At 44.0% G+C, this 27,887-nt stretch overlaps 1 protein-coding gene across 5 annotated transcripts in view; it reads left to right on the forward strand.

Annotated features, from left to right (window-relative positions):
- LOC147700442 (uncharacterized) overlaps positions 1-27,887 on the forward strand; it is a 450,712-nt gene that overhangs the window by 28,892 nt on the left and 393,933 nt on the right. For 2 of the 5 annotated variants that reach the window (XM_086933560.1, XM_086933559.1), the window contains exon 2: positions 23,947-23,970. The exons of 1 other annotated variant lie outside the window; for it this stretch is intronic. In XM_086933560.1, the coding sequence (XP_086789686.1) occupies positions 23,947-23,970 (24 nt within the window). Of the gene's footprint in view, positions 1-23,946; positions 23,971-26,171; positions 26,265-27,887 lie in introns of all 5 variants that reach the window. 2 more of the 5 variants (XM_086933558.1, XM_086933562.1) reach the window with 2 other exon arrangements.

Here is a 27,887-nt window from a genome sequence, read left to right on the forward strand (position 1 = left end):
TTTCTCCTCTTCAACAACCTTGTCTTCACCTACTTTTGCGTCTTTACTGGTGTCTGTCTTTACCAATTCTCGATCTTTAGATTGATATTCAGAATCTGGTATCTCCACAACCTCCCTTTCACCTTCACCTGACCTGAACAAACCTGCACCCCTCCCACCGAACACAGCAGCGACAACAACAACCACCTCAAGTGCATCCTGCTTAACACCCGATCTGTCCACAAACATGCCGTCGAACTCAGGGAACTCCTTGATACCACAGCACCAGACGTCGCATTCCTCACGGAAACCTGGATGAACGCCTCCTCGGCCCCCGACATCGCCATAGCCATCCCAGACGGCTACAAGATCACCCGGAAGGACCGCGTCAACCAAACCGGAGGAGGAATCGCTATCATCTACAGGAACACCATCAGCGTCACGACCAACGCCGAAGACACACTCACAACCGCCGAACATCTTCACTTCCAGATCCACACCGACCCCCAGACCACCCTCCGAGGAACACTCATCTAGAGACCCCCGGGCCCACGAACACAATTCAGCGAAACCATCGCCGACTTCATTAGACTGCACGCCCTAGCCTCACCAGAGTACATCCTCGTAGGGGACCTTAAATTTCACCTGGAGAAAAACAACAACAACACCACCACACTGCTCGACAACCTCGCCAACCTCGGACTCAAGCAACTGGTGGACACGCCCACCCACCCTGCCGGCCACACGCTCGACCCCATCTTCTCCGCCAGCAAGCACGTCTCCTTCAGCCACTCCACCGGACTACACTGGACCGACCACAGCTGCATCCACTTCACCTTCAAGAAGTCCACCTCCCACCACCAGATGCTACAGATCCCCCGCAGATGCTATAGCAAAGTCACCACAGACCAACTGACCACATCACTGAGCCAGAACCCACCTGTCGACACCCCCGACGCCAACGACGCAGCAGACAATCTCGCACAGTGGATCACCAACTGCGCCGATGACCTCGCTCCTCTAAAGAAACCCCCAGGCAAGACTAGCAACAGAAAAACTGCATGGTTGACAGACACCCTAAAAATCGCAAAGAAATCATGCCGAACCCTCGAAAAAACTTGGCGCAACAAACGGACAGCAGAAAACATGACAGCCCTCAAGAGCGCCACCAGCGAATACCACCAGATGATCCGCACCTTCAAAAGGACATCGTTCAAAGAGCGTCTGGACAACAACGCCCACAACAGCAAGGAACTCTTCAGCATCGTCAAAGAGCTCTCCAACCTCAGCGCCAGCAACAACGACATCACACCGTCGCAAGACCTCTGCAACTCCCTCGCCACATTCTTCCACCGCAAGATCACAGATATACATGACAGCTTCGGACACCAGACTCCGCCTCCAGCCACCAAACCAACGACCCCCACCACCAGCCTCAGCGCACGGACCCCCATGAGCACTGAAGACACCACCCGCGTCATGGACACCATCCACTCCGGCTCCCCCTCCGACCCATGCCCTCATCATATCTTCAACAAAGCCGACACCATCATCGCACCCCACCTCTGGAAAGTCATTAACAGTTCCTTCATGTCAGCCACCTTCCCGGGAAGCTGGAAACACACAGAAATCAACGCCCTGCTGAAGAAACCGACAGCGGACCCCAAAGACCTCAAGAACGTCCGCCCCATCTCTCTTCTCCCCTTCCCGGCTAAAGTCATCGAGAAGACCGTCAATAAACAGTTGACTGCATTCCTCGAAGAAAACAACTCGCTCGACCGATCCCGGTCCGGATTTCAAGCCAACCACAGTACCTAGACCGCCCTCATCGCAGCCACCGATGACATCAGGACCCTGATGGACAACAGAGAGACTGCTGCTCTCATCCTCCTGGACCTCTCGGCAGCCTTTGACACCGTCTGCCACCGCACCCTAATATAATAACCCGCCTCTACAACACTGGGATCCAAGGAAAGGCCCTGGACTGGATCACATTGTTCCTCTCCGACAGAACCCAGAGTGTCCGCCTCCCTCCCTCCCTTCCACTCCGAGGCCACCAAGATCATCTGCGATGTACCCCAGGGCTCCTCACTCAGCCCAACTCTCTCCAATATCTACATGAGCCCCCTCGCCATCATCGCACGCAAACACAACATCAACATCATCTCCTATGCCGACGACACCCAACTGATACTCTCCCTCACCAAAGACCCTCTCACCGCCAAAGCCAACTTCCAGGACGGAATGAAAGATGTCGCAGAATGGATGATGCACAGCCATCTGAAGCTCAACTCGGACAAGCCAGAGGTGCTCATCCTCTTGGTCATGGAAACGTGGTTCAGAGACTGGTCCAGCCCAGACATTGTATGCGCACTGCCATCTGGTTATAGGATACAGAGACTAGATAGACCCATACAAAGAGGGGGGGATCGCCATTATACATCGAGAGACTCTCAAATGTAACATTTCGGAACTACCTGACATCAAAGGAGCCGAATGTTTAGCCTTTAACCTACAGGCCCATGACTCCTTTATGTTCTCCGGAGCATTAATATATCGCCCACCAGGACGAGCGAGCCACTTCCTGGAAAGTATGGGTGAAGTTCTTACTAGCCTGACGCTAAAGGCCGCCAATTTCACCTTACTGGTAGACTTAAACCTGCACCTTGACAGCACTAGCGATCCAAACGTACTGTGTTTTAAAGACATTATGCATGTGTTGGGACTGACAATTCTTACGACTGATCCTACACACACAGCGGGCCATGTACTAGATTGTGTTTGTTCCAATCTCAACACGATTAAGGTCTCCACTCCCCTGCCCCTAACCTGGACTGACCATAAATTTATTGCATTTAACATCAAAACTGAAGATACTAAGGTCGTAAAACCAGACATAATAAGAAATGAGAAACCGTTCCCATGCTGGATGAAAATTATTGAGCACCCAGACCTACCAAATTGGGTAAAAGAGAACAAACCATCGATACTTGGAGAAGCTGTCACTGACAACCTCAGTTATGAGAGATGGAAAATTAAAATCTAAACAAGGGAACATTTCAGCCCCTTGGTTCACTAGTGAACTAAAAGATACACTGCAAACAGTTCGAAGATTAGAATGAAAATGGCGTAAGCACTATAACAATGACGACCAGGAAATTTTTAAAACAGCTAGACGGAATTACCATGCATTAATCAAACGTACCAAAATAAATTATTTTACAAATAGGATAGAAGCCTCACAGAACAATCAAAAGGAAATTTTCAGTATTGTTAAAAGTTTTCGAAATCCTAAATTCCTATCCCAGGAAATACCACCCTCACAGATTTTCTGCAACGAGATTGCAAATTATTTTGAACAAAAAATTGTTAACCTCACTAAAGATTTTCCTCTAATCCCTTTAAACGATGAAAACACTGTACAAGGTAATAATCCCGGGTCAATCAGCTGGAACACCTTCGCTATGATTGATCTGGCAGATTCCGCACAAATCATTTCAAAAATTAAATCTGGTTCACCACTCGATCCCTGCCCCCCCTCATTGATCCATGCAAATAAAGATGAGGTGAACCCCATGATCAATGCCATTATTAATACATCACTCCAATCCGGAGACGTCCCCATTACCTGGAAGACTGCAATAGTAAAACCACTGCAAAAAAAGACCTTACATGATCCTTCTGTTCTAACAAATCTGCAACCCATTTCCCAACTCCCCGCTTTATGTAAATGTGCTGAAACCCTGGTTAATAAACAGCTCTCAACATTCCTGGAGACAAATAATATCCTACATCCAAATCAGGCAGGGTTCAGAGCAAACCACTCTACTGAATCAGCACTATTATCAACAACAGAAACCATAAGAGCTGCATTAGATCAAGGGAGGAAGGCAGTTTTAATCCTCCTCGACCTATCTGCAGCATTCGACACGGTGTCCCATGCCATTCTATTACATCGCCTTGTCGGGGCTGGCATAGGGGGCACCGTGTTAAAATGGTTTAAAAACATTCTGTTGCATAGAAAACAGATAACTATGCTCGGACAGTTCCACTCGGAGGAGAAGGAGATTGGTTCAGGGGTGCCACAGGGCTCAAGCCTGAGCCCTACTCTGTTTAATCTTTAAATGGCGCCCCTGATCAACCTCATTGCTTCCTATGATGTAAGCACTATAGCATATGCAGACGACACTCAATTGGTCCTGGTTCTGGACGATAATACAGATAAAGCAGAACAGGTTCTGAAAGAGTGTCTGACTGCGACTTTCAACTGGATGCATGATAACCATCTTAAATGCAACTCTGCTAAAACAGAGATTTTACCATTTGGGAAAAACGACGTCTTCTCCCCACACACCTGCTGGCCATCTGATGCAGAAGCCCCTCCAAACACCATTAGTGCAACCCGAAACCTGGGAATAAAATGTAATGAGATGCTCCCTTTCAAACAACAATCTAAAGAAGTAGCCGCCTTCTGTTTTAATATCATAAAAGGTCTCCGAAAATGTTTTGATTTCCTGCCTTTGTCAGCCCGCCGCACAGTAGCAATTGCATTAGTCACATCAAGAATTGATTACTGTAACAGTCTGTATGCAGGGGTGGCAAAATCTACTCTGCACAAATTACAGATGGTACAGAACTCGGCGGCACGGCTGGTTCTAAGGTGGCCCAGAAAATCATCAGCATCGGCCGCCTTAGACATGTTGCACTGGCTTACTATTCAGAAGCGCATACTGTTCAAAATCCTTGTGATCACTTTCAGAGCTTTTCACAAACGTGGTCCAAAATATCTGTTCAACAGGTTTCACAAATACCACCCCACTAGAGAACTGAGGTCAGCCACTGCCAATTTGATGACTGTCCCCAAGTTCAGACTTGCCACCAAGGGAGGAAAATCATTGGCAGTTTTAGGAGCTAAAGCCTGGAACACACTCCCCGTTCCCCTTCGCTTAATTACATCAGAACAGACCTTTAAAAAATCCTTAAAAACATGGATCTACGGATTAGCTGAATCAGCATGTAAATCTCTTGTCTAAACTACACAAAACATTCATAATTCAGTTAAAACCTGTTAATCTACCAGTAATGAAGTCGCAGCGCCAGGATGCTCCTTGGAGTGACAGCGCGCTATATAAAAAACCCCCAACATCAACATCAACATCAACAATCCCCATCCGCCTGTGACGACTCCTGGTGGCCCACAACGCTGGGCACCGCACCGACACCCACAGACCACGCACGAAATCTGGGATTCATCCTGGACTCCTCCCTCACAATGACCAAGCAAGTCAATGCAGTCTCATCCTCATGATGTACCCCAGGGCTCCTCACTCAGCCCAACTCTCTCCAATATCTACATGAGCCCCCTCGCCATTATCGCACGCAAACACAACATCAACATCATCTCCTACAACGACGACACCCAGCTGATACTCTCCCTCACCAAAGACCCTCTCACCGCCAAAGCCAACTTCCAGGACGGAATGAAAGATGTCGCAGAATGGATGAAGTACAGCCGTCTGAAGCTCAACTCGGACAAGACGGAGGTCCTCATCCTCGGACAATCCCCATCCGCCTGTGACGACTCCTGGTGGCCCACAACGCTGGGCACCGCACCGACACCCACAGACCACGCACGAAACCTGGGATTCATCCTGGACTCCTCCCTCACGATGACCAAGCAAGTCAATGCAGTCTCATCCTCATGTTTCAACACTCTGCGCATGCTCCGAAATATCTTCCGGTGGATCCCCACCGAAACCAGAAAGACGGTCACCCAGGCCCTTGTCACCAGCCTACTGGACTACGGAAACGCTCTGTACGCAGGAACCACAGCCAAACTTCAGAAATGCCTTCAACACATACAGAACGCCTCCGCACGACTCATCCTCGACATCCCTTGCCACAGCCACATATCCGCCCCGCCTGAGAAACCTGCACTGGCTCCCCGTCAGCAAGAGGATCACGTTCAGGCTGCTCACCCACGCACACAAAGCACTCCACAACATGGGCCCAAATACCTCAACAGCCGCCTCTTGTTCTACACTCCCACCCGTGAGCTCCGCTCCACCAGCCTCGCCCTCGCCAGAGTCCCACGGATTCGCAGAACGACCACCGGAGGAAGATCGTTCTCCTACCTAGCAGCCAAGACATGGAACTCCCTCCCCGCACACCTACGACTGACCCAAGACCATCTCACCTTCAGGCAACACCTCAAGACCTGGTTATTCGAGCAATAATAGGCCCCCCTCCCTTGAGACCCTCACGGGTGAGTAGCACGCTTTACAAATGTATTGATTGATTGATTGATTGATTGACCTTCAGATGCAGAACTGGCTTCTGATACTTCCAGATGTCGACCTTCCTGTCGATCTTCAGTATCTGGAGTTCTTCCTGGTTCAGCTTCAGAATCAGAGTCAGGTGTACTTTCACCGTCGTACGGGTATTCAGGTGCAGGCACACGAATGGTGTGGCTCGCATACACCCACCTCTTCAGTCCAGTACACTTGACTGCAGTGGTACTGACCAAAATACCCTGGTGTGGTTTCTGCCACTGAGGCACTAAGCAATTTCTCCTGCGATGTACCTTCACTCGAACCCAGTCTCTAGGGACTAGATCATGAGCTGGATTTTTCTCTTTGGAATTTGACTCAGTTCCCACCTGGTGGAGCACAGAAGTTACCACATCAGACAGATTTTTGCAGTAATCCAGTATGATGTCATTATTAATTGTCAATAACTCATCTACAGATACATAGGCCTGCCTCATCACCCTGCCCATCAAAATCTCATGTGGACTTAGTCCAGTTTTCCTTTCAGGAATACTTCTTAATGTCATCAAGACAAGTGGTAAAGTATCTGGCCACTTAAGTCCTGTTGCCGAACACATTTTTGCAATTCTGTTCTTAATTGTTCCATTCACCTGCTCCACTACCCCTGAAGCCTCAGGTCTGTTAGCACAATGCAGCTTCTGGCGAATATCCAGAGCTTCACAGATCATTTGCATGAGCTCGTTTTGGAAATGAGGTCCACGATCCGTCTCGATCGTCACTGGAAAACCGAAACGCTGTATTATTTCACGTAAAAGAAGTTTGGCAACAGTCAACCCATCGTTCCTCCTCGTGGGGAAAGCTTCCACCCATCGGGAGAACAAACAGATTATTACAAGAATATACCTAAGCCTATTGCATGGGGGCAACTCCACAAAATCCATCTGAACCCTTGTAAATGGATCACCCTCCCGTCCTATGATTCCCAAACTTACAACAGTTTTCCTGTTTGGATTGAATTGCTGGCATACCAAACACCTTTGGCACAAGCTTTCAGCAATCATCCTGAACTTGGGATTATACCAAGTCTGTCTAAAGAGACGAATCATGGCATCTCTACCAATGTGGGCCTGACCATAATACATTCGGGCCATGTCTGAGATCATGCTATCGGGCATTACTGGTCTTTCATCTTTGTAAACCCAAATTTCATCTTCCTCTCTCTGTCTGCATCCTGCTTTTAGCCAAACATCTTTTTCCTCTGCTTCTGCCTCCTCCTGCATCTGTTTCACTTCCTGCCATGTCTCAACTATAGTGGTTAGCATTAAAGGACTCGGAACATGTTCTTTAAGGTTCTCTCGATTGATTGAAATTAGATTTTTCGCACAAAGCTTTGCAATTGCATCCACATAATTGTTTTCACGGGTAATATAATCTTCACTTTTCTTATGGGCTGAACATTTTACCACAGCTATTTTCTCAGGCAGATGAATTACATCTATTAGTGTTTCTACAAATTCAGCATTCCGGATAGGTGTTGCTGCAGAAGTCAAATAACCTCTTTGGGACCAAAGCTGTCCATAATCATGAACAACTCCCTAGCCATATTGACTATCAGTCACTAGGGTTACTTTCACCTCCTTTCCCAATTCACATGCTCGTATCAAAGCAATTAGCTCCGCTACTTGGGCAGAACGAATTCCTTTCAGACAAGATGCTCCCAACACTTCTGCCACAGTACAAACAGCATAAACAGCACTTAGAATACCACTCTCCGTTCTCAGGCATGATCCATCCACAAACATCACAAAATCTGATTCAGGCAAAGGTTCATCTCTGATATCTGCTCTGGGTTTTGTGCAGTATTCATGAGCATCCAAACATTTGTGACCAAGCTCACCTTTCACTTCTGCTTCTATGGTGTCAGGTAGCAACGTGGAAGGATTAACATTTACACATCTGGTAATTGTCACATTTTTAGCTCCCAAAATTATTTTCTCATATCGGGTCATTCTGCTATTGGTCATATACTGCGTTTTGGCTCTAGTGAGGAGAATTTCTACAGAATGAGGTACATGCACCCTCACATGAAATCCAATCACTATCCCTTCACTTTGCTCCAAACTTACACTAGTAGCTGCTACTGCTTTCAAACAACCTGGCAAAGCTTTTGCAACAGGGTCCAAAACAGCTGAGAAATACACAATTGGTTTTCTCAGTTTTCCATTTCTCTGAACAAACACTGACAATGCACATCCTTTTTGCTCACTGCAGTACAGTTCAAACTCTTTCTCATAATCAGGCATCCCTAAAGCCGGTACTTCACACAGTTTCGCCTTTAGCTGTTCAAAAGCTTCCATTTCTGATTTGGTCAAAACTATGGGTTCTCTGATATCTGCTTTTGTCAATCTCTGTAATGGTTTTGCAATCAAATGAAAATCCACTAATCCACTGTCTACAATATCCTACCATTCTCAAGAACATTCTCACCTGTTTTTGAGTTTTAGGTGGCTGCATTCCTTGTATCATTTTGATTCTTTCTATTGTTTCTTGTCTGATTCCTTTGGCAATCTTGTGACCTAAATATTGTACCTCTTTCTGACAGAACTGCAATTTTGATGGAGACACTTTATGTCCCTCCTCCGCCAAATGATTCAACAATGCTACAGTGTCAGTTACACATGCATCCTTCGTTTTCGATGCAACCAAAAGATCATCAATGTATTGTACTAATACAGACTCTCCAGGCATGTTCAAGCTTTCTAATGATTTCTTTAGCAGCTGATTGAAAATCGATGGACTCTCAGTGTACCCTTGTGGAATTCTACACCATGCTAAGATACAATTCTGGAATCGGAACACAAACATTGGTTGGCTTTCTGGGTGCAATGGAACAGTAAAGAAAGCATTGCGCAGGTCAATCACAGTGTACCATTCTGCATCATGGGGAATTTGGTATAGAATCACTGCTGGATTCGGAACAATCGGGCAACATGGGACAACAATTTTATTGACCTTTCTAAGGTCCTGCACAATTCTAAATGTTCCGTTAGGCTTTTTCAATCCCATGATTGGTGAATTACAAGGACTGCTTTCTATTTCTCTCAGTATTCCCTGCTCAATCATTTTGTTATAATCACTGGAATTATTCCTTCAATTACTTCTACAGTCATTTTATACTGAGGAATATTTGGGTAACTTGCACCTTCCTTTACCGTGACTTTTACAGGGTCAACACCTTTCATCAATCCTATATCTTTTCCAGTGAAATCCCATACTTCTTCTTTCACTACCTCTTTTAACTCAACAGGAATCTTTTCTCGGTCAAAAACAGGAAACAGCTTGCTTTGCTCTGCCTCAATCATGAGCATTGTCATTTTATACAAGCTATCCTCATCTGGAGTTTGCAATTCTATGCCATCCGGTAAACAATATATGGCACAATTCCTCTTACACAAAATGTCCCTTACTAACAGATTAACAGGACTACTATCACACACCACAAAGCAATGCATATCTTTGAAAGTTCCAATTTCTATTTCAACTGGTTTTATCAGGGGAGTTTTTATCTGTCTATTAGCTAGACCTACAACTTGGATTGACTCTCCTGAGAGAGGAAGATTTTGAACTTTCACTGATCTAACAGTAGAACGGGTAGTACCAGTGTCCACTAGGAAAGTTATTTCTACATCATTCACCTTCCCGCTCACAAATGGACCAGACTGATCTACCTCAAGAGTGGCTCCAAGCAAACACTCTTCTTCCTCTCTCAGGCACAGTCAGAAACTTTCATCCGACTCACTGCCACCCTCCTCTTGTAACCAATACTGAGGACACGCATTCACTCTTTGCGGTCTTTTTACCTGCTCACCTCCGCTGAATTCCTGTTTCTGCACTGTGTCTCTGCTGGTTTACACTGTATGGCAGTGGCGGTTGCGGCACCTGACTTTGCTGATTTGCTATCTGCTGTTGTTGCGGTTGTTGTTGGTTTACCTCAAACTGCACCTGCGGATTTAATGATGTATTTTCCGCATTAACTCTCAGCGGACATTTACACTCTTTCTTCCAATGCCCTAATTTGCCGCAATTAAAACAGGGGTATTTCTTTTTCAATTCATCAATATTTCCTACCAATTTAGGTTTACCCTTAAAATTTCCTTGATTCCCTGCATTCTTACTCTCCATTTGCACCACTTGTTGTTCCGCTACTTTCACTTGTGCCCACATGGATTTCTCTTTCAGCTTTTTCTGTTTTGCATCAATTTCTTCACTGCAATACATTACCTGTCTCAATACTTTGTCTACTGAGCTCGACTGCCATCCTATCATGCTGTGTCTGATCATATCTGAAATTTCTGGTCTCAAACCATACACAAATCTATATATAAAGTGGCTCATATCCTTTTCATTCAGTTCCTCATAACCACTATACTGCTTAACCCCTTAAGCGCTGCGCCCGTCCAGCGGCCGACGGCACCACTACCTCGGGAGTGCTGCCGTCGGCCGTTGGACGTTCCAACTGCACCTAGGCAATGGAACGTTCAGCACTGGAGCTGGACGTTCCAAAGCAGCTAAGGTGTTAAAAACTAACAGCAGTCTTTCATAAAATGAATGTACAGATTCTTTCGGCTCTTGTGTGGTCCTGTCTATTTTTACCCAATCCGTTTCTTTTGGAGGTATTTTGTTTTTCAACCATACTATTATTTGTTCGTACTTTTGCATCACATCAGCAGATGGAGCACCTGTCACCTTATCTCGTGGATACTCTTCCCTTGGCCATTTTACAGCTATTTTGCATTCTGTCCATAAATCTGCTGGCACCACTATGTCGAACAATCCATCCAAATCAATCCATAAAACTTTTGACACTTTTACAAATCTGTCTACCTGACGATACCATTCCACTGGTTTCTCTCCCAGCCTAGGGAAATCATTTGTGAATGATTATATGTCTTTTCTGCTCCAAGGAACATGTACATATCCTCCTCCAAGTATCATGGGGAACTCAGTTGTCACTGCCTCCTTTTCCCTGATTGGAAAAGCTAATGTGGATTTATCACTATTATTTTCTTTCTTCTTTGCCCATTTAACCCTCCATTTATTCACATCTCCCCATTTTTGCAACAGCACAATCAACTCTTTATTTGTGCTAACCTTCCGGCAGTATTCATTTTCTAAATGTCTTTTTCTGCAAAATCTACTCTGTATGATTTCTGCAATGATTTAAATTTTGAAAATTCCACTTCTAATTCACTTGCTAATTCCTCCAATTAATCATACACTGTATTAGCCTTCCATGTTATGCTTTTACACATAAACATAAGTTTGTCATTCTTTTACGTTTTTAGTCTGTCTGTTCCAATGGTTCCAATAATCAATGATTCCATGTCTACTTTTAGTTTTGCCACATCCAGCACTTTTGATTCATGCTCTTTTAATTTTAAAGTTTTAATCCGGTCACTCAATTCTCTTTCTGATGGTGTTACAGGTGTTTGTGTTAAATCTATTTTATATACACTTTTCTCTGGTTTTGCAGAGTCAGATTCTGCTCCAGTCAGGTATCTTTATGGTAAACTCTGATTAAAAGTCAATTCAGGTGGATTCACATTAGTATTCCGCCTTATCTCCGACAAATCAGGATAAATGTTTTCTTTTACTTTCTGTAAACTCTGTTGTAACGGAATTGTCAAGCTTGGCTCCTTTATTCTTCGATTCTCAAACACTGGTATTACAGGCCCTATTGTTACTGGGACAGTTACTGCTTCCATGTTTTTGGTAAGGTTTTGGATCAGTTCATGTGCAGAACGCTCATAATTAGAAATATCTGGTTGTACATTTTTTAGCTTTTCAGTACTTAGCACAGTTTTGTGCGAGTCATTAATTTGTACAGGAGTACCCGTAATTCTAGCTTCCCCTATTGGTGTACTTGGTATATATCTTGTTTCTACTCTTTCAGGGAACTCTCGGAAATTTGATGGTTGTCTCGGAGTTTCACTAATTCTCTCATCTGCTATTGGGGCATACGGGGTAGTCCATAAAGAACCTGGTTGATATGGTGGTGGCCTTCTATTTAATATTTCCTCCAATACAGCATCTTCTGGTTCACTTTCACCATAGCTTTGGCTCCCTACCTCTAAATTCTTTTTCTTTTCTGTGCATTTCCGTCCATCATATTCATCCACTAACCTAACTGGATACATGCCATCACACATGTTACCATTTCTCCATCTACGCATTCTACTCTCATGTGTTTCTCCCCATAAATCTCGACCTTTACCTCTTGGTCTGATATGCCTGCTTAACCTCTCGCGCTCCAACTCATGCATCTCATCTTCCCATTCAACTAGTGCCTCAAATTGAGTCGGTCTAGGTCTCTGCTCAAGCTGCATCATCCTGCCTCTCAAATTTTTCAAAACTGCCAAGTCAAAAGATCCTCCATCTGGAAAAGCTAACACACCATCATCATTGGTATATGTACCCAATTCTCCAACCAAACACACGTATGGTAACCATATTTCGACAACATATAAGAAGCAGGCGTTTTTGGCAGAGGAATTATTTTTCCCTCTCTCGTAACTACCTCCTTGTCCTTTACAAACACATTTTTCAATTTTTTAAACCATGAAGATTTCTTCTTGTCTCCGTCATAATAATAGTAAGCCATTTTCAGTATTTTTCCTGCTTTCAAAAGATCGCGTACTACTCTATTGCTGTTCCGTAACACCAACCTATCACAGCGCGGTTCACACTAACGTACTAATTAGAACAAGATACGTCTCTGTAGTGCTCAAGCAATAGCTTCTGCTGCTTTTCGTGATGCACCAATCAGCCCTTTCTCCCGTCTTGGTCACAAGGACCAATCCCTACGTGACACTTTTGACGTCACCCGCCCTCCGGCTTTGGCAGCGCCAGCTGACCCCTCCTTTACATGATTTTTTCAAGAAGCCGTATTTACAAATATTTTCCAAAATCCGTTAGTAACTTACAGAAAACAATACCATTCGCCTGTTTCGCTAAATAAAGTGTTAGAATTTTCTCAATCACACAAGTATTCTGTAGGTGGAGTAGACAACGCTTACCTCCACAGAATATTTGACTTGTCGATAAAGTAGCACTACCCTCTACCTTACCCTTCTATCAGGCAATAACGAACCTGATTCTCTAAAGAGTAAGACACATTCAGAGATTTTTAATACTCCTTAGAGTCTAATCGAGAGTTTCACAAGAACGCATATTGCTATTTCATTTACACACATTCACACTGAAAATCCCAACTCATTCATACAATAATTCTGTATTTCCAGTAGGCAGCGCTTACCTCTACCTTACCACAGAATTTCTCTAACGTTAGTAAAGTAGCACACCCACTTTACCCTTCTATCAAGCTCGGATTAAGTCCTACTACTCTCCCAGCAGTAAGTTTTAATCAGGATACGCAATGATCCCTATACTTGAAGGCTAAGATTTTATAGTCTGTCCTTGCTATACATTTATCCTTTCACACGTAGTGTCCCTAAACAGTGATATATGACAATACCACTGCAGTATACGATGATACTACTTATTTGAAACAGACCAATGCACTGTGCAACTTCACTTGCCACACTTCCTCTGCCTGCAGACAGAGGCACTAGCGTCACACAACACTTGGAAGCCTTTTCAGGACTACATATAACGTAGTACAAACTCAACAAATGTTAGTTCATAATTCTGTACATTAAACTCTACATTGTGCTTTATACATAATCCTAGCTAATTTCCTTAGCAACCACTACTCCGCTACCAAGATATAACTGCTACAGCGGAACTCCAAAAATAATTTCCCTAATCAGCATCACCACTACCCTGAAATATCCAAACACACATCCATTCACCAGTGGGGCCCATAACACTGCATACTCTCTCAGTTCATTTAATTCAACTTCAGGGATGGGTGAATCACAAAGGAGTAATGCTGTAACATTGGCGGAGTGTCTAAACCTATTCAACTAGTTATTATTTACACCTATAGTTTTAAAACGATTTACCATGGTTTTCAACAAACATCGATTTTATTCAGACACACCACCATAGTGGCAATGGATCTGCTACAAAGAAAATTAGGCGTAGGAAAATACAAGACGAGCTTTAATTTTCCATTTATCTAATTTTTATTAAAGCAAACCTTTATTATGTCTGACATTTAGGCATTAATCAATTCTTTTATTCAGTAAAAATCTTAAACTTCATTAAAAAAATTATCATTTTATTTTTAAGCTCGGAAAATAGACATTTATTTCAGAATTCAGTGGGAAGTTTATCAAAGAACAGATAATTCCAAATTCATTCTTTCCTAACATCCCTAACTAACGCCCTCATCTTATCCTTCAGTCCTGCAAAGAAAACAAGAAATAATTCAAAGAGTCTTACATCCAGGATTCGGTCTGCAATCCGACAGCACTTTGAGATGAAATCGAAAGGAGCGAATACCTCAAGCAAATTCAGGGGTTTTTATACACTAATTTCCTAACTTAATCTATCTAAAAAGTCTCTAACATCACCAACTCAGGTTCTGATTGGACAAATTTTGGGTAGATGAGCCTTTCCTCATCATTACAGCATCATATTCACAGTGAATCAGCAATTTAATAAAAGAGTATTGTTCAGGAAAGTCCTTGGCCTAGACACATCCTCGACTGGCAACTTTGCTGTTCTTTCTCACGTTCAGAACACTCGAATGTCCATGTTTTGGCAACCATCCTGACTTCCAGGGCACAGTAGCATTGAAATTCCCATCAGAGTACAGGCAGTTCACTATCACTTGCAGGCTTTGGGCGCGCATGCGCAGTTCAGCACTTGCTCGCAGTTTACCAGATCAGCCATGTTTTCACTAGGCCTCAGAGGCCACTTTTCGAACTATCAGAGAAACACACAGAAATTCATGTTAAATATGGAATTAAAGCCCTTCTGTTTACCTCCCACCTTACTAATGATTCCCCATTAGTTATTACCTAGCAAATAAGCCACATTATTGTGTTTTATACTTACATATCCGACGACTTTCTGGCACAACAACATGTACAATAAGCACATTCATGCTGCATTTGTTTATATTTAAGCTGTGCACTAGTTCACATCACAATAACAATGCAAATTAGTTAATTATATCGCTTCATGCAGGCAAAATTAATATTCCCACTTGTGTATATGTGTGCAACTTATACTATTGTTGATTATTTCACCACAACACATCATTAGTAAATGTTAACGTTATGGAACATTGACTTTATAAGGGGTACACAAAATTTTGTTTTGCCACCTTGCTCCATCACCTTCACCTCTAAGACAAATGATTTGGCAGTATAAAAGGAGGGGCTGTGACCCCATGAAAATGTTCTTGTTTGTGAACTTGAATCTACCAGGGGGGTGCTGCTGCTGGGGCTCAGGGGAAGGCTTGCCTCCCTGGGCTCTGCTCTGCCCCTGGATGCCTGGAGGACTTCTTTCCTTGGAACCCTTCTTCCTTGCCTGGATGCAAGGACCCTAAAGAGACTGTGGCAGCCCTATTTTTGCGCCCTGGGAGCGCTGTGCTGCCTTTCTTTTAATTTCTCCCAGGAAAACGTGTGGGTTGCGCAGTGCTGATGCTGCAACCCTTTTTAGAGGAAATCCCCAGCCTAGGGACCCCCCCCCCCTCCTTGGGCACATTGCGGGTGTCCAACCCGCTTATTTTAATATTCACTTGCAGGTTCCCACCCTGCATTTTGTCCGCTTGTTTTATAATTAATTATGCCCAGTGCGCATGTGCCCACCCTGTGTCTTCGTTTTCGTTGCTAGATTGAAGCGGATGCCCACGCCGCTTATGGGAGCCTTAGTGGGTGCCCACCTCGCATGCAAGCTTTATTTTGTAACTTTGAGGGTGCCCACCCCGTGATTGCCGCCGAGATCGTAAATCATCGCCATGGCCTGAGAGGAGCGCTGGAAACAGATGTCCAACCAGCCGCCTGGTGGGGGGCGGGGCCGAGGACACAAGCCGGAGCTTCGCGTGCTCCGCTTCCGCTTCCCCCGGCCGGGGAGAAGCCGCACAGAGATTCACGGGCTCCTTGCAGAAGGGAAACCGGTTCCTGGTGTTGCCGGTGTGCGGGGCTCTCCTAGTGACGAGAGAGCCCCGTGGATGTTGGCTCCAACTCCTGAAGAGTCCCCGGAGAGCAGCCCGGTAAGTGAAGAAGGGCTGGGGGACTCCGTAGGGGCTTTGTTCGTGCCAACCGCGGCACTGTAGGTAGTTGGCCATTATTTTGAGAGCCTAGAGGGCTCCACCGATCTGGGGGCGTATTTTGTTTAAAGCCCTGTGCGACTTCTATGCTTTTGCCCACCATTTTACTTTAGAGTCCCCGTGAGGGGCTTGGGACATATTTATTTAAAGAGCCATGAATGTTTAAAAGGCCAGAGGGGCCCGTGCCCCTCCGACATTGGGCAACATTATCCTTAGCGCCACTGCGCTTGATGGCAGTGTTAGCCCCCAATTGCACTGATAAAGCACACACAACAATTTTTGCCTCAACAGTCATGTAGTTGTTTGGCACACAAACACTATTTTATCACCACATTGCTTGTGTGCTTTGACCCCAAATACAATACTACATGATTGCTTGAACATGCTGGGGGTGTGACACCTACATTCAAGTTTTTGTCACTTCAGTGTTTACGGGTTTATTCCTCAAAACCACTATATGGTTGACAATGCTGGGGGCTTGAACCCCGCATTTACTTTTTTGTCACTACATCATATCACTATATGTATTTATTTTAGAGGCAGTTTGCACACATAACACAACATTTGCATTACAACCTTGGGGGAGTGATAGACATCCACACCCTATGGGGTGGCCAATGCTGGGAGTGATAGACATCCACACCCTATGGGGTGGCCAATGCTGGGCGTGATAGACATCCACACCCTATGGGGTGGCCAATGATGGGCCTGATAGACATCCACACCCTATGGGGTGGCCAATGATGGGCCTGATAGACATCCACACCCTATGGGGTGGCCAATGCTGGGCGTGATAGACATCCACACCCTATGGGGTGGCCAATGATGGGCCTGATAGACATCCACACCCTATGGGGTGGCCAATGCTGGGAGTGATAGACATCCACACCCTATGGGGTGGCCAATGCTGGGCGTGATAGACATCCACACCCTATTGGGTGGCCAATGATGGGCCTGATAGACATCCACACCCTATGGGGTGGCCAATGCTGGGAGTGATAGACATCCACCCCTACGTACAAACCCATTGGGTGCCAGGTTACAGTACCACAACATGGATCAGAGAAACGCACTGCCTGCTGTTAAGGTTATATTTGTGTCCATGTATTAATGCTGTTCGAACTTGTATTTATGGTTCATTATTGCAAAGGCTTTATTATTAGGGTGAGAGCTCTAGGTAAATGTTGTAAACTCAAACTGCACTACTGACAATGGTTAATATATAAAACTGCGTACACACGTTTTCAATGTTTAGCAAGATGGCGCTATGTATACTGCTCCCAGAATGATCTCTGATTTGATGTAAATATTTGCAGAAGCTTGAAAGCAAGATTGATGATTCTTTGCTTTCAAAATAAAATGTTCACAAAAAAATGCATTAACATGTCGCTAAGCAACTGAAAAAAAGTAGGTACCATTTCTTTGCAGCATCATTTAGTAAAATGTGTTGATGTACGCAAGTAGTTCCCAAAAATATTCCTAATGGAAAATCTGTGTATCCAGTTTTAATAAGATTATGGGAAATATAAAATAAACAAGCATTGGTAAAGCCAGTAGGTCTGAAGTTGTTGGTCAGCATTTTGGTTTTGTCAAAACGTGACTTGTTTCTGGCATGGTTTTTGTAAAATCTTACTGGTGTGGGAGCTGCTGGGCCCTCACCAGTATAATAAAAATTGGCAAAAGCAAAAAAATTTTGGTCTCAAAATGCAAACATTTCCACGTAGTTCCTTACACTGAACAAAACAACTGTGCGTCGATATGTCCCCACTGAAAAAACTGAATGTTGTCACTCACAGTGAAGCAAGCCAATTGAGAGAAAGAGACATAGTTTTACAAAACACAATGGGTCAGGGCCGGACTGGCTACCGGGCAGTTTGGAATGCTGCCGAGCTTGGGGCTGACTTCATTGCAGTGGGGGCTGATTTCGTTCATGGAGACCTGCGTGAGATTCGAAATAATGAAAGCAAAACGAATTTCGTTTAGTACACGCAGGTCCCCATGAACAAAATCAGCCCCCAGCTCAGCAGCATTCCAAACTGCCCGATAGTCAGTCCGGCCCTGGTCATGGTTAACACCAGACCTAATTAGGGGACCAATTATTAAATAAATTACACCCATGCACTTGGATCAAGTGCAGATGTATGACTTTTGTGAATTCACAACACTTTACAGAAGAATGCCAAGAAATAGTACTTCTAGAAAATATATGTGAACTGCATTTTAGCATGAGCAAATATGCATGTGTAGATTTTCTCATGCGAAAATCTGAGTGTTTGCACGTTTCCTTTCCCTCTTTCCACTTTTTTCCGACCCTGGAAGACGTTTTATGTCTGCCATTGACAGGAGTGAATATCCAACCTTTCTCAGTATGGGAAAAGATTAGAGAAGAGTCGGTGAAAACCATCAAAACATGCACGTTAGTAGGTTTGCACACACTCAAATGGGCATTCCAACCCTGGAACTCTTGCTTACCGCTACCTTCAGCCCCAGTGTGAAGATCTGCAGAAACGTGGAAACATACGGGAATTGCTAGCATTCAAACCCTACTATGGAAGGAGCCCTAGCATAATCAGAGAGGCTATTTCAGAGCTCCTACATAATGAGATTGCTGCCATAATTTGTTGCTGCATCAAAAGGGACAAGTGGATTTTGTTACTGGACAAGTAGATTTATGAAGCAACCTGCCCTATGGACAAGTATATATTTGAATAAATTCCACATCCCTGGCAATGAGAGGCTATGGAGCCCCTACAGCATGGAAAGCTGTATGAAATGTGCCCTTTCTCCGGGGTCACCCCAGATTTTCCACTTTTTGCTGGACCCGGTGTTTTTACTGGATGTAGAACTTTGTGCTCTGTGCCCCACTAATCAGTGATAAAGTGCTGATGCCCTCTTTAAACATGATGAAATAGGCATACCAATGATTGACATCTTCAACTTGCCTATAAGTTCCTAGTTTAGGACAGTGTGTACTCAAGTTAAATGTTACTAGTTTGCCGCACCACCTATTGTGCCACCCAGTAAAATGACATTACAAACGTAGCTGCAGACCTTCCACTTGTAACCTGGCTGTGCAGTTTTAAAACTTCTTATTCAACTGGTCAAAACAACCCCTTTTGACACGCGTAAACCTTAATTTTAAGCATTAAAAAGTCACCCTAAGTAGGTCTTAGTACTGATAAAGCATGTTGCATGATACTTAAAAATAAGGAGATGTAAATGTGAAACGTCCTTAAAACGAAAACGCCTAAAAAGCGACTTTGGCTGTAGTAAGGCTGGCTAGTTGTAGCATAGGAAAGTACTGAATTTCTTGAGTGCATTTAATAATGGTAATTTCAGTTTTCAGCAACAGCTAGAAAAATAATTCAATAAGTCTTTTTAATAGTGATTCCCACCCCAATTTAATGCTAGACGCAAAATGTGTCTGTTAAGGAAAAGGTACATTTAGAAGGTCACATGTTTCCTGCCTGAAGCCTGTGGGGGCCTTTCTGTAAGTATTTTGCTGGAACCTGGGTGATGATAGCTATTCTGTGGTGAGATGTGAACTGCTCTCACGACAGGGACAATAGGCCTTGGGTCTCTGGAGCTGTTTCCATCCATTGGCAGGATGGCCTGGGTGCTGTGCCTAGGTCTTGATTAATTTTTTTTTTTGCAGAGTTTTATATTGCATGAACTTGACCCGAATCGGGTATCAGAGCGCTTTACATACAAAGGGGAATTCTGTTTCATTAAAAGATTTAGCCCACACTTGAGCCTGTCCTTTCCTTTGACACTCAAGTCAACCCGGCCCCAATCACAGTGGGCCTCTTTTTGGCATTCCAGCGATAGCTCTGCTGAAATTTTTCATATAACACTTAGGGCACACTTCCAAGCTTAAGGGCAGGATGACAAAAAAAGTTCTTCTTCATCCACTGTATGTTTGCTGAAAGCTCAGCTTTTGTTCTACCAGACTTCTGTCTCAGAGTTTGTTGGAGGTACAGGGACTACTTCAAACTGTATTTTCATGTTAGATGTGAGAGGACACTGTTATTACCATAGTATACTCCCCATGCAATCTCCAACCTTCGAAGCCCAAGTTTAGTGTGACTGAAGAGTTCCTCCATCTTGAAAATGCCCAAAGTGGATAGGACTAGCACCGGGAATGTTTAGACGATTGGGTTAGGAATTCCCAGGGCAGGCTCAAGCCAGGCTTAAATGTGGCATCTACGGGCACTCACTTCATAAATCCTTTGGACCTGAGGAAGATCAGAAGAGGACTGAACATGCTACCTATGACCTGAGAGGTGCCCTGGATGACTGATGATGTTCTCTCCTTTACTCAGGACAAAGGAGTAAACTCTAAGGGGCTTTAGCCTGACCTCGACACAAGGCTGTCCAAACCTGCCATTGTTTGCCGTCATTGCTGCAGCAGTCCTGGAGAAATGTGTCATGGGAGTGCTTATGTGTGTGCGTCTGTGCGTGTATGAGGGTGTGTGTGCGGATGCACGTGTGTGTGTGTGTGCGCCTGCATGTGTATGAAAGACTATGTTCACATTTCTGTGTGCTTCTGCATGTTTGTGCGTGTGCTGGTGTGGACATGTATTTGGGTGTTTTTGTATTAGAGCATGTGATTCTATGTGTGCTTGTGTTTGTGCCGGCAGATGTTTCTGTATGTGTGCTTATGTCTGTGCGTGTGATGGCGTGTGCATGTATTTGAGTGACTTTGTATTAGAGCATGGGATTGTTAGTGTGCTTGTGCGTGTGGATGTTTCTGCATGCACCGTGTGTGTGTGCGCACATTTGTGTGTGCTTGTGCATGTCTGAGCATGTGATGGTGTGTGTGTGTGCATGTATTTGTGTGTACGTCCTTGGGTATTTTTGTTCTGGAGCATGTGATTGTATGTGTGCCTGTGTTTTTGATAGTTTCTGTATGTGTGCTTGTGTGTATGTGTGTGTCTGCGTGTATGATGGAGTGAGCGCATTTGTGTGTGCTTGTGCATGTCTGTGCACGTGACGATGTTTGCATGTGCATGTATTTGGGTGTTTTTGTATTAGAGGATGGGATTTTATGTGTGCTTCTGTTCTTGGATGCTTTCTGTCTATGTGCTTGGGTGTGTGCGTCAGTGAGGGTTTGCTCACATTTGTGTGTGCTTGAGCATGTCTGTGCATGTGTTGGTGTGTGCATGGTGGATTTATTACTCTCTGGTGGCCGCTGTCCTGGATATTGACTTTAACTGCCAGATGCCTGACCTTAGGATGGCCACCAGTGTACCAGTGTAAAGTACAGTCCCCTCCCTGACCCCAAGATGCCTTCAATAGTGGGCCCCTACATTTTGTTTTACTTCCCTGGGACAACACTTTGACATTGATCAGACCTTGAACCCATCCCCTAACCTGCCTACACATCAGGACTTGGAACCTGCGGAACTTACCCCAGACTGTGGATACCTAGCGATTTTGCTGATGCCCGGTGGAGCTACCATATAGCTAAAGAGGAGATGGCTTGTGGACTCCCCCCCCACTGCCGTCACCTACCCAGCCGGACCTTGAGTAGATTTTCCCCTGGTCTCTACGTCCTATCTTCCTCCTACCCCTTTACCCTATCCCCTTACCCTTCCTTGCTCCACTCACCTATCCCGTATGTTCTTTAAATGCTTTTCTTGATACATTTGTATATTTTTAACTGATGTAAATTGCAACATTATTATTCCTCATGTAAGGCGCTCTGATTCCTTCGGGTCCAGCCAGCGCTATATAATACCTCATTAATTATTTTTGTTCCCATTTAGTACTCTTTCTCTCTTTATCTACCTCCCTAGCTCCTATCCCCTCTCCCCTGAATGTCTCATCTTGCTTGTTAGTCTGCCTAGCCCCCTGTCCTTTGTGCCCTTTGACTAAGCACTCCTTCTCCCCTTGTTGGGGAAAGATCCAATATTTATACAAACCTGCAGAGAGAGTCCACTGCGCCAAGGAGCCACTCACACTTGAGGTATGGTATGGCACCCCTTGCCAAAGCACTCCCTCTCCCCTTTTTGGGGAAGGATCCAGTATGTAGACCTTGGAGTCTCAGAGACCCCTCTGAGAGAGTCGACTGCATAAAGGGAGCCTCCCGTAACTTAGATAGGAAAGTGATACCACTTCCCCTGGGATCACAGCTTACTGGACTTTGGACGCAGCTTTGACTCGTCTACCGGATTTTGCCCCCGTCACCCTCCCCCTCCTCTTTCCATGTCAAGTCTCTCACCCTCCCCCTCCTCTTTCCCGCCTACTTTACCTATCTACTTCCCCAGCTTCTTCCCCCTCCCCTGAATCTTTCCCCTTGCCTGCTTTTTCCCTTCATATTTGTGCTTATTGTTTATCTCGACCTTACAAGTAACTATGTTTGCCAAGCTCTAATAACTGTGTAACCTTTGTAACAATGTAACCTGTAACTATGATCTGATGCTCATGTAAAGCGCTCTGATACCTCCAGGTCTAGCCAGCGCTATATAAAACCTTTAAAAAACAAGAGCCTTTTGTGCTACTTCCCATCTGACCAATGCCAACTGGTCTTGGGCTGGGCCCTTCTGTGGCCCCTGTCTGCGATGCTCTGTCTCTAATAGCGTCCCGTGAGGTTAAGGGAAGCTGTAGAAGTGTGTATTGCAACTGAAAGGACTGAAGTTAGAAGGTAAAATATTTGACCTAAACAAATTTGGTTTGTGTATCCGACCGTGCTCTATTGTCCCCACCATCAAAATGTTTTTTTGTTGTTTTGCATTTCAACTTTATTTCTGATTTACTGCTGCATAAATACTTTGCACATTGCTTCTAAGTTAAGTCTGTCTACTTAGAGCTGTAGCTACCAGTGGGTTGAGCTCAGGTGATCACAGTGATTTTGTGCATTCTTCTGACAAGAGTTGTGGTTATTATATGAGGTGAGTAGTCATCACCCTCAGAAAATACCCCAAAATCTTACAGGGCCCCATCATTTTGCACATTCCATTGGAATCTTGTCCCCCTGTCCAGTGTATTGAGCACCCAAAACCAAACATGCTATCATCCCTCTTCAACCAACAGGCAATAGGAGGGAGCCAAGAAGGTGTTCTATATTTTGTCACCACCAGTCAAAGACTGTTTCTATTTTTGTAGAATCGAAAAGCAAAACTATTTCCAGAAGTGCCCCTCCCCTATCTGCATCCCCAGCTCTACTGTTTCTGTCCAGCACACCTACTTCAATAGGCGTCTGTCCTGGTTCAGAATACCCAAATCCTTCACTTCTAGCCAGAGGTGCTACCGGGTCATATCTTAAATGATTTCAAAAGGAACTGAATGTGTGTAAAATAGCTTTATAACTATCTAACGCTTTTCAATACTTTTTTATTTTGGATTTGAGACTGGCTCTCTGGGTGTCAAAAGTTAAGTCGCTAGAGAAGTGTTAAATTAAGCTGTTTTTCTGCACCTACTTTATATGCTGAAACTTTTTTCTCTCCTCAACAGATGTCTTGTTCGTCTTCTTCACAGGTAATTAATTATTTGATATATTAAACAAAATGTAACCTACTACTCAAATATCCTCTACCCCTCCATTGCAGACGGTTGTGTGTTACAACCATGCATGCCTTGACTAAACAAACCCTACAATGCATGCATCCTTGATGAAGGTTATATCATGTGTGAATTGTGATAAAATATTTACATTTTTTAAAAACATTTGGTCCATAGGTTGGAGGATTTATCCCATTATATGTTCAGGTGAAAACCTTTGGTGCGGAGAGACAAGGTGCTTGTTTTGATGCACATAGCCAGATATCTTAAGACCATATAGTATAGAACTTGGAACAGGTGTTCACATGGAACTCATTCAAAAAATGACAACACAATTTTCTGTGCAGATTTGTTCTATATCAACATTTAACTTTCTATTTTTTTGACAGATGAAGTTCTGTCTAAATTTCATCTAAGTGGACACTCAATTAAAAATAGCCAGCATTTTATAGTTAGATTTGATTCAGCAGAATCACATTTTATTTCTAAAGCAAGGACATTAAATAACTTAATATTTGTAAATCTGTGAGTCATAGAGGACTTTCGAAGAAAGAAGAAAAGAATAACCCAGAATCAGAGAAACCAAAACCAGAAGACAGGGAACACAGTGATCAAGACGCAAGGAATATTGGTTATTTTATTAGGAAGACAGTCAATTCTCTTTCATACAGTGAAACACGCAGAGGGAACTTCTCAGTGTGTTATTTACAGATGGGTCCAGCCTGTCTTTTTGTTTGTCCTCTGCATTTTGACCCTTTTCCAAGATGCTAGCGTCTTATCAGGACTGTAATAAACCTGGGGGTGGCTAGGTATTGGATGTGGTCTCATCTATTAATGGGAGGACCACTGTATTGTTAGAGGGGGGTCTTGGCAGGCCAATGCAACAATCTACACTGTTGAACTAGCAGAAGTAGTTACTTTAGACTGGTGGCATCATTGGCCTCATCCAAGAAGGCATACAATTGCCGTGTATGATCTTAATGTGCAAGTAGTTTAAGGATTCTGTGGGGATAACAAACCTGAAGAAGGTACAGCTCATCAATTATGTTCAGGCAGATCTTTAAGTGGTGAAGAAACGCGTTCTCGCGATCAGAGATTCACAGCTCATTTCACCGCCTGTCTCTGATTGGGAGAATGCAGTTCTACACTTGATACCCATGTTCATGTGGACATTACGGTCTCTCTTGTTTTTGTTAAACTAAGCCCATACAGGGCACAATTTGTGCAGTGCTGAGATATACCAGGTCCAACCGTGATTAGGAAATTATGGTGAGAACAGGGAGGCCTTTAGATTTACAAATAAAATGAAGTATATTTAATTGTATTTTAAATATGTGTGCAAAAATAATAATGATTATCTCATATACTTGTGATGAGGATATGCCCATACAGGGCTATATGTACCTAATTACTAATAGGAGCATGTATCTTCATCGCTGTTTAATTATTGAACGTACATGTATCAAGGGCCATGGTTGGCTGTATCACACTATGGTAAAACATGTGCACAATTAATTAATATCAATTATTCCGTTTTTTTCTGATTTACTGCTGCATAAATACTTTGCACATTGCTTCTAAGTTAAGTCTGTCTACTTAGAGCTGTAGCTACCAGTGGGTTGAGCTCAGGTGATCACAGTGATTTTGTGCATTCTTCTGACAAGAGTTGTGGTTATTATATGAGGTGAGTAGTCATCACCCTCAGAAAATACCCCAAAATCTTACAGGGCCCCATCATTTTGCACATTCCATTGGAATCTTGTCCCCCTGTCCAGTGTATTGAGCACCCAAAACCAAACATGCTATCATCCCTCTTCAACCAACAGGCAATAGGAGGGAGCCAAGAAGGTGTTCTATATTTTGTCACCACCAGTCAAAGACTGTTTCTATTTTTGTAGAATCGAAAAGCAAAACTATTTCCAGAAGTGCCCCTCCCCTATCTGCATCCCCAGCTCTACTGTTTCTGTCCAGCACACCTACTTCTATAGGCGTCTGTCCTGGTTCAGAATACCTAAATCCTTCAATTCTAGCCAGAGGTGCTACCGGGTCATATCTTAAATGATTTCAAAAGGAACTGAATGTGTGTAAAATAGCTTTATAACTATCTAACGCTTTTCAATACTTTTTTATTTTGGATTTGAGACTGGCTCTCTGGGTGTCAAAAGTTAAGTCGCTAGAGAAGTGTTAAATTAAGCTGTTTTTCTGCACCTACTTTATATGCTGAAACTTTTTTCTCTCCTCAACAGATGTCTTGTTCGTCTTCTTCACAGGTAATTAATTATTTGATATATTAAACAAAATGTAACCTACTACTCAAATATCCTCTACCCCTCCATTGCAGACGGTTGTGTGTTACAACCATGCATGCCTTGACTAAACAAACCCTACAATGCATGCATCCTTGATGAGGGTTATATCATGTGTGAATTGTGATAAAATATTTACATTTTTAAAAAACATTTGGTCCATAGGTTGGAGGATTTATCCCATTATATGTTCAGGTGAAAACCTTTGGTGCGGAGAGACAAGGTGCTTGTTTTGATGCACATAGCCAGATATCTTAAGACCATATAGTATAGAACTTGGAACAGGTGTTCACATGGAACTCATTCAAAAAATGACAACACAATTTTCTGTGCAGATTTGTTCTATATCAACATTTAACTTTCTATTTTTTTGACAGATGAAGTTCTGTCTAAATTTCATCTAAGTGGACACTCAATTAAAAATAGCCAGCATTTTATAGTTAGATTTGATTCAGCAGAATCACATTTTATTTCTAAAGCAAGGACATTAAATAACTTAATATTTGTAAATCTGTGAGTCATAGAGGACTTTCGAAGAAAGAAGAAAAGAATAACCCAGAATCAGAGAAACCAAAACCAGAAGACAGGGAACACAGTGATCAAGACGCAAGGAATATTGGTTATTTTATCAGGAAGACAGACAATTCTCTTTCATACAGTGAAACACGCAGAGGGAACTTCTCAGTGTGTTATTTACAAATGAGTCCAGTCTGTCTTTTTGTTTGTCCACTGCATTTTGACCCTTTTCCAAGATACTAGCGTCTTATCAGGACTGCAATCAATCAATCAATCAATCAATCAGAGTACTTGTAGAGCGTGCTGCTTACCCGTGAGGGTCTCTAGGCGCTATGGGGAGGATGGGCGGGGGATGCTGCTACTGCTCGAAGAGCCAGGTCTTGAGGAGTCTTCTGAAGGCGAGTAGGTCTTAGGTCTGCCGTAGGTGGGTAGGGAGGGTGTTCCAAGTCTTGGTGGCAGGGTAGGAGAAGGATCTGCCACCGGAGGTCGTTCTTTGGATGCGGGGGACAGCAGCGAGGTCAAGGCTGGCGGGTCGGAGTGTAGAAGCTGAGACTGCTGTTCAGGTAGGCTGGTCTGGTATTGTGGAGTGCTTTGTGTGCGTGGGTGAGGAGCTTGAAGGTGATCCTCTTGTCGACGGGGATCCAGTGTAGGCCTCTCAGGTGGGGGGTGATGTGGCTGCTCCGCCTGGACCCTCATTCAGTCCGGTTGCTCCCCCACGCCACAGCTGAGCTACACGCTGGTATCGTCTGTTTTCCTGCATTTCAGCTCCTAACGCTGCATTGTCCTTTATTTATTTAACTGCTAGCGCTGCACTGTCGCTCCATAGCGCTGAACTGTACTCTCTGAATTGCGCTGCATTGTCGCTTTAATTATTTATATGTGCCGCACTGTCGCCTTATTTATTTAATTAGCAGCGCGACGTCTCTGAGGCTGTAACTCAGACTTTTCTGCTGTTTTGTGCGTGTAAGACTCGTTTCACGCTGTGCATTTGCTGCCCCTGGCCTTTGACCCTCCATTTTGTGTTTTGGTTTTTCCCCTGGTCCGCCCCTCCTTCCGCCACCGCCTCCTCCC

Source organism: Lissotriton vulgaris, chromosome 8 (assembly GCF_964263255.1).
Source record: "Lissotriton vulgaris chromosome 8, aLisVul1.2, whole genome shotgun sequence".
Classification (NCBI taxonomy): domain Eukaryota; kingdom Metazoa; phylum Chordata; class Amphibia; order Caudata; family Salamandridae; genus Lissotriton; species Lissotriton vulgaris.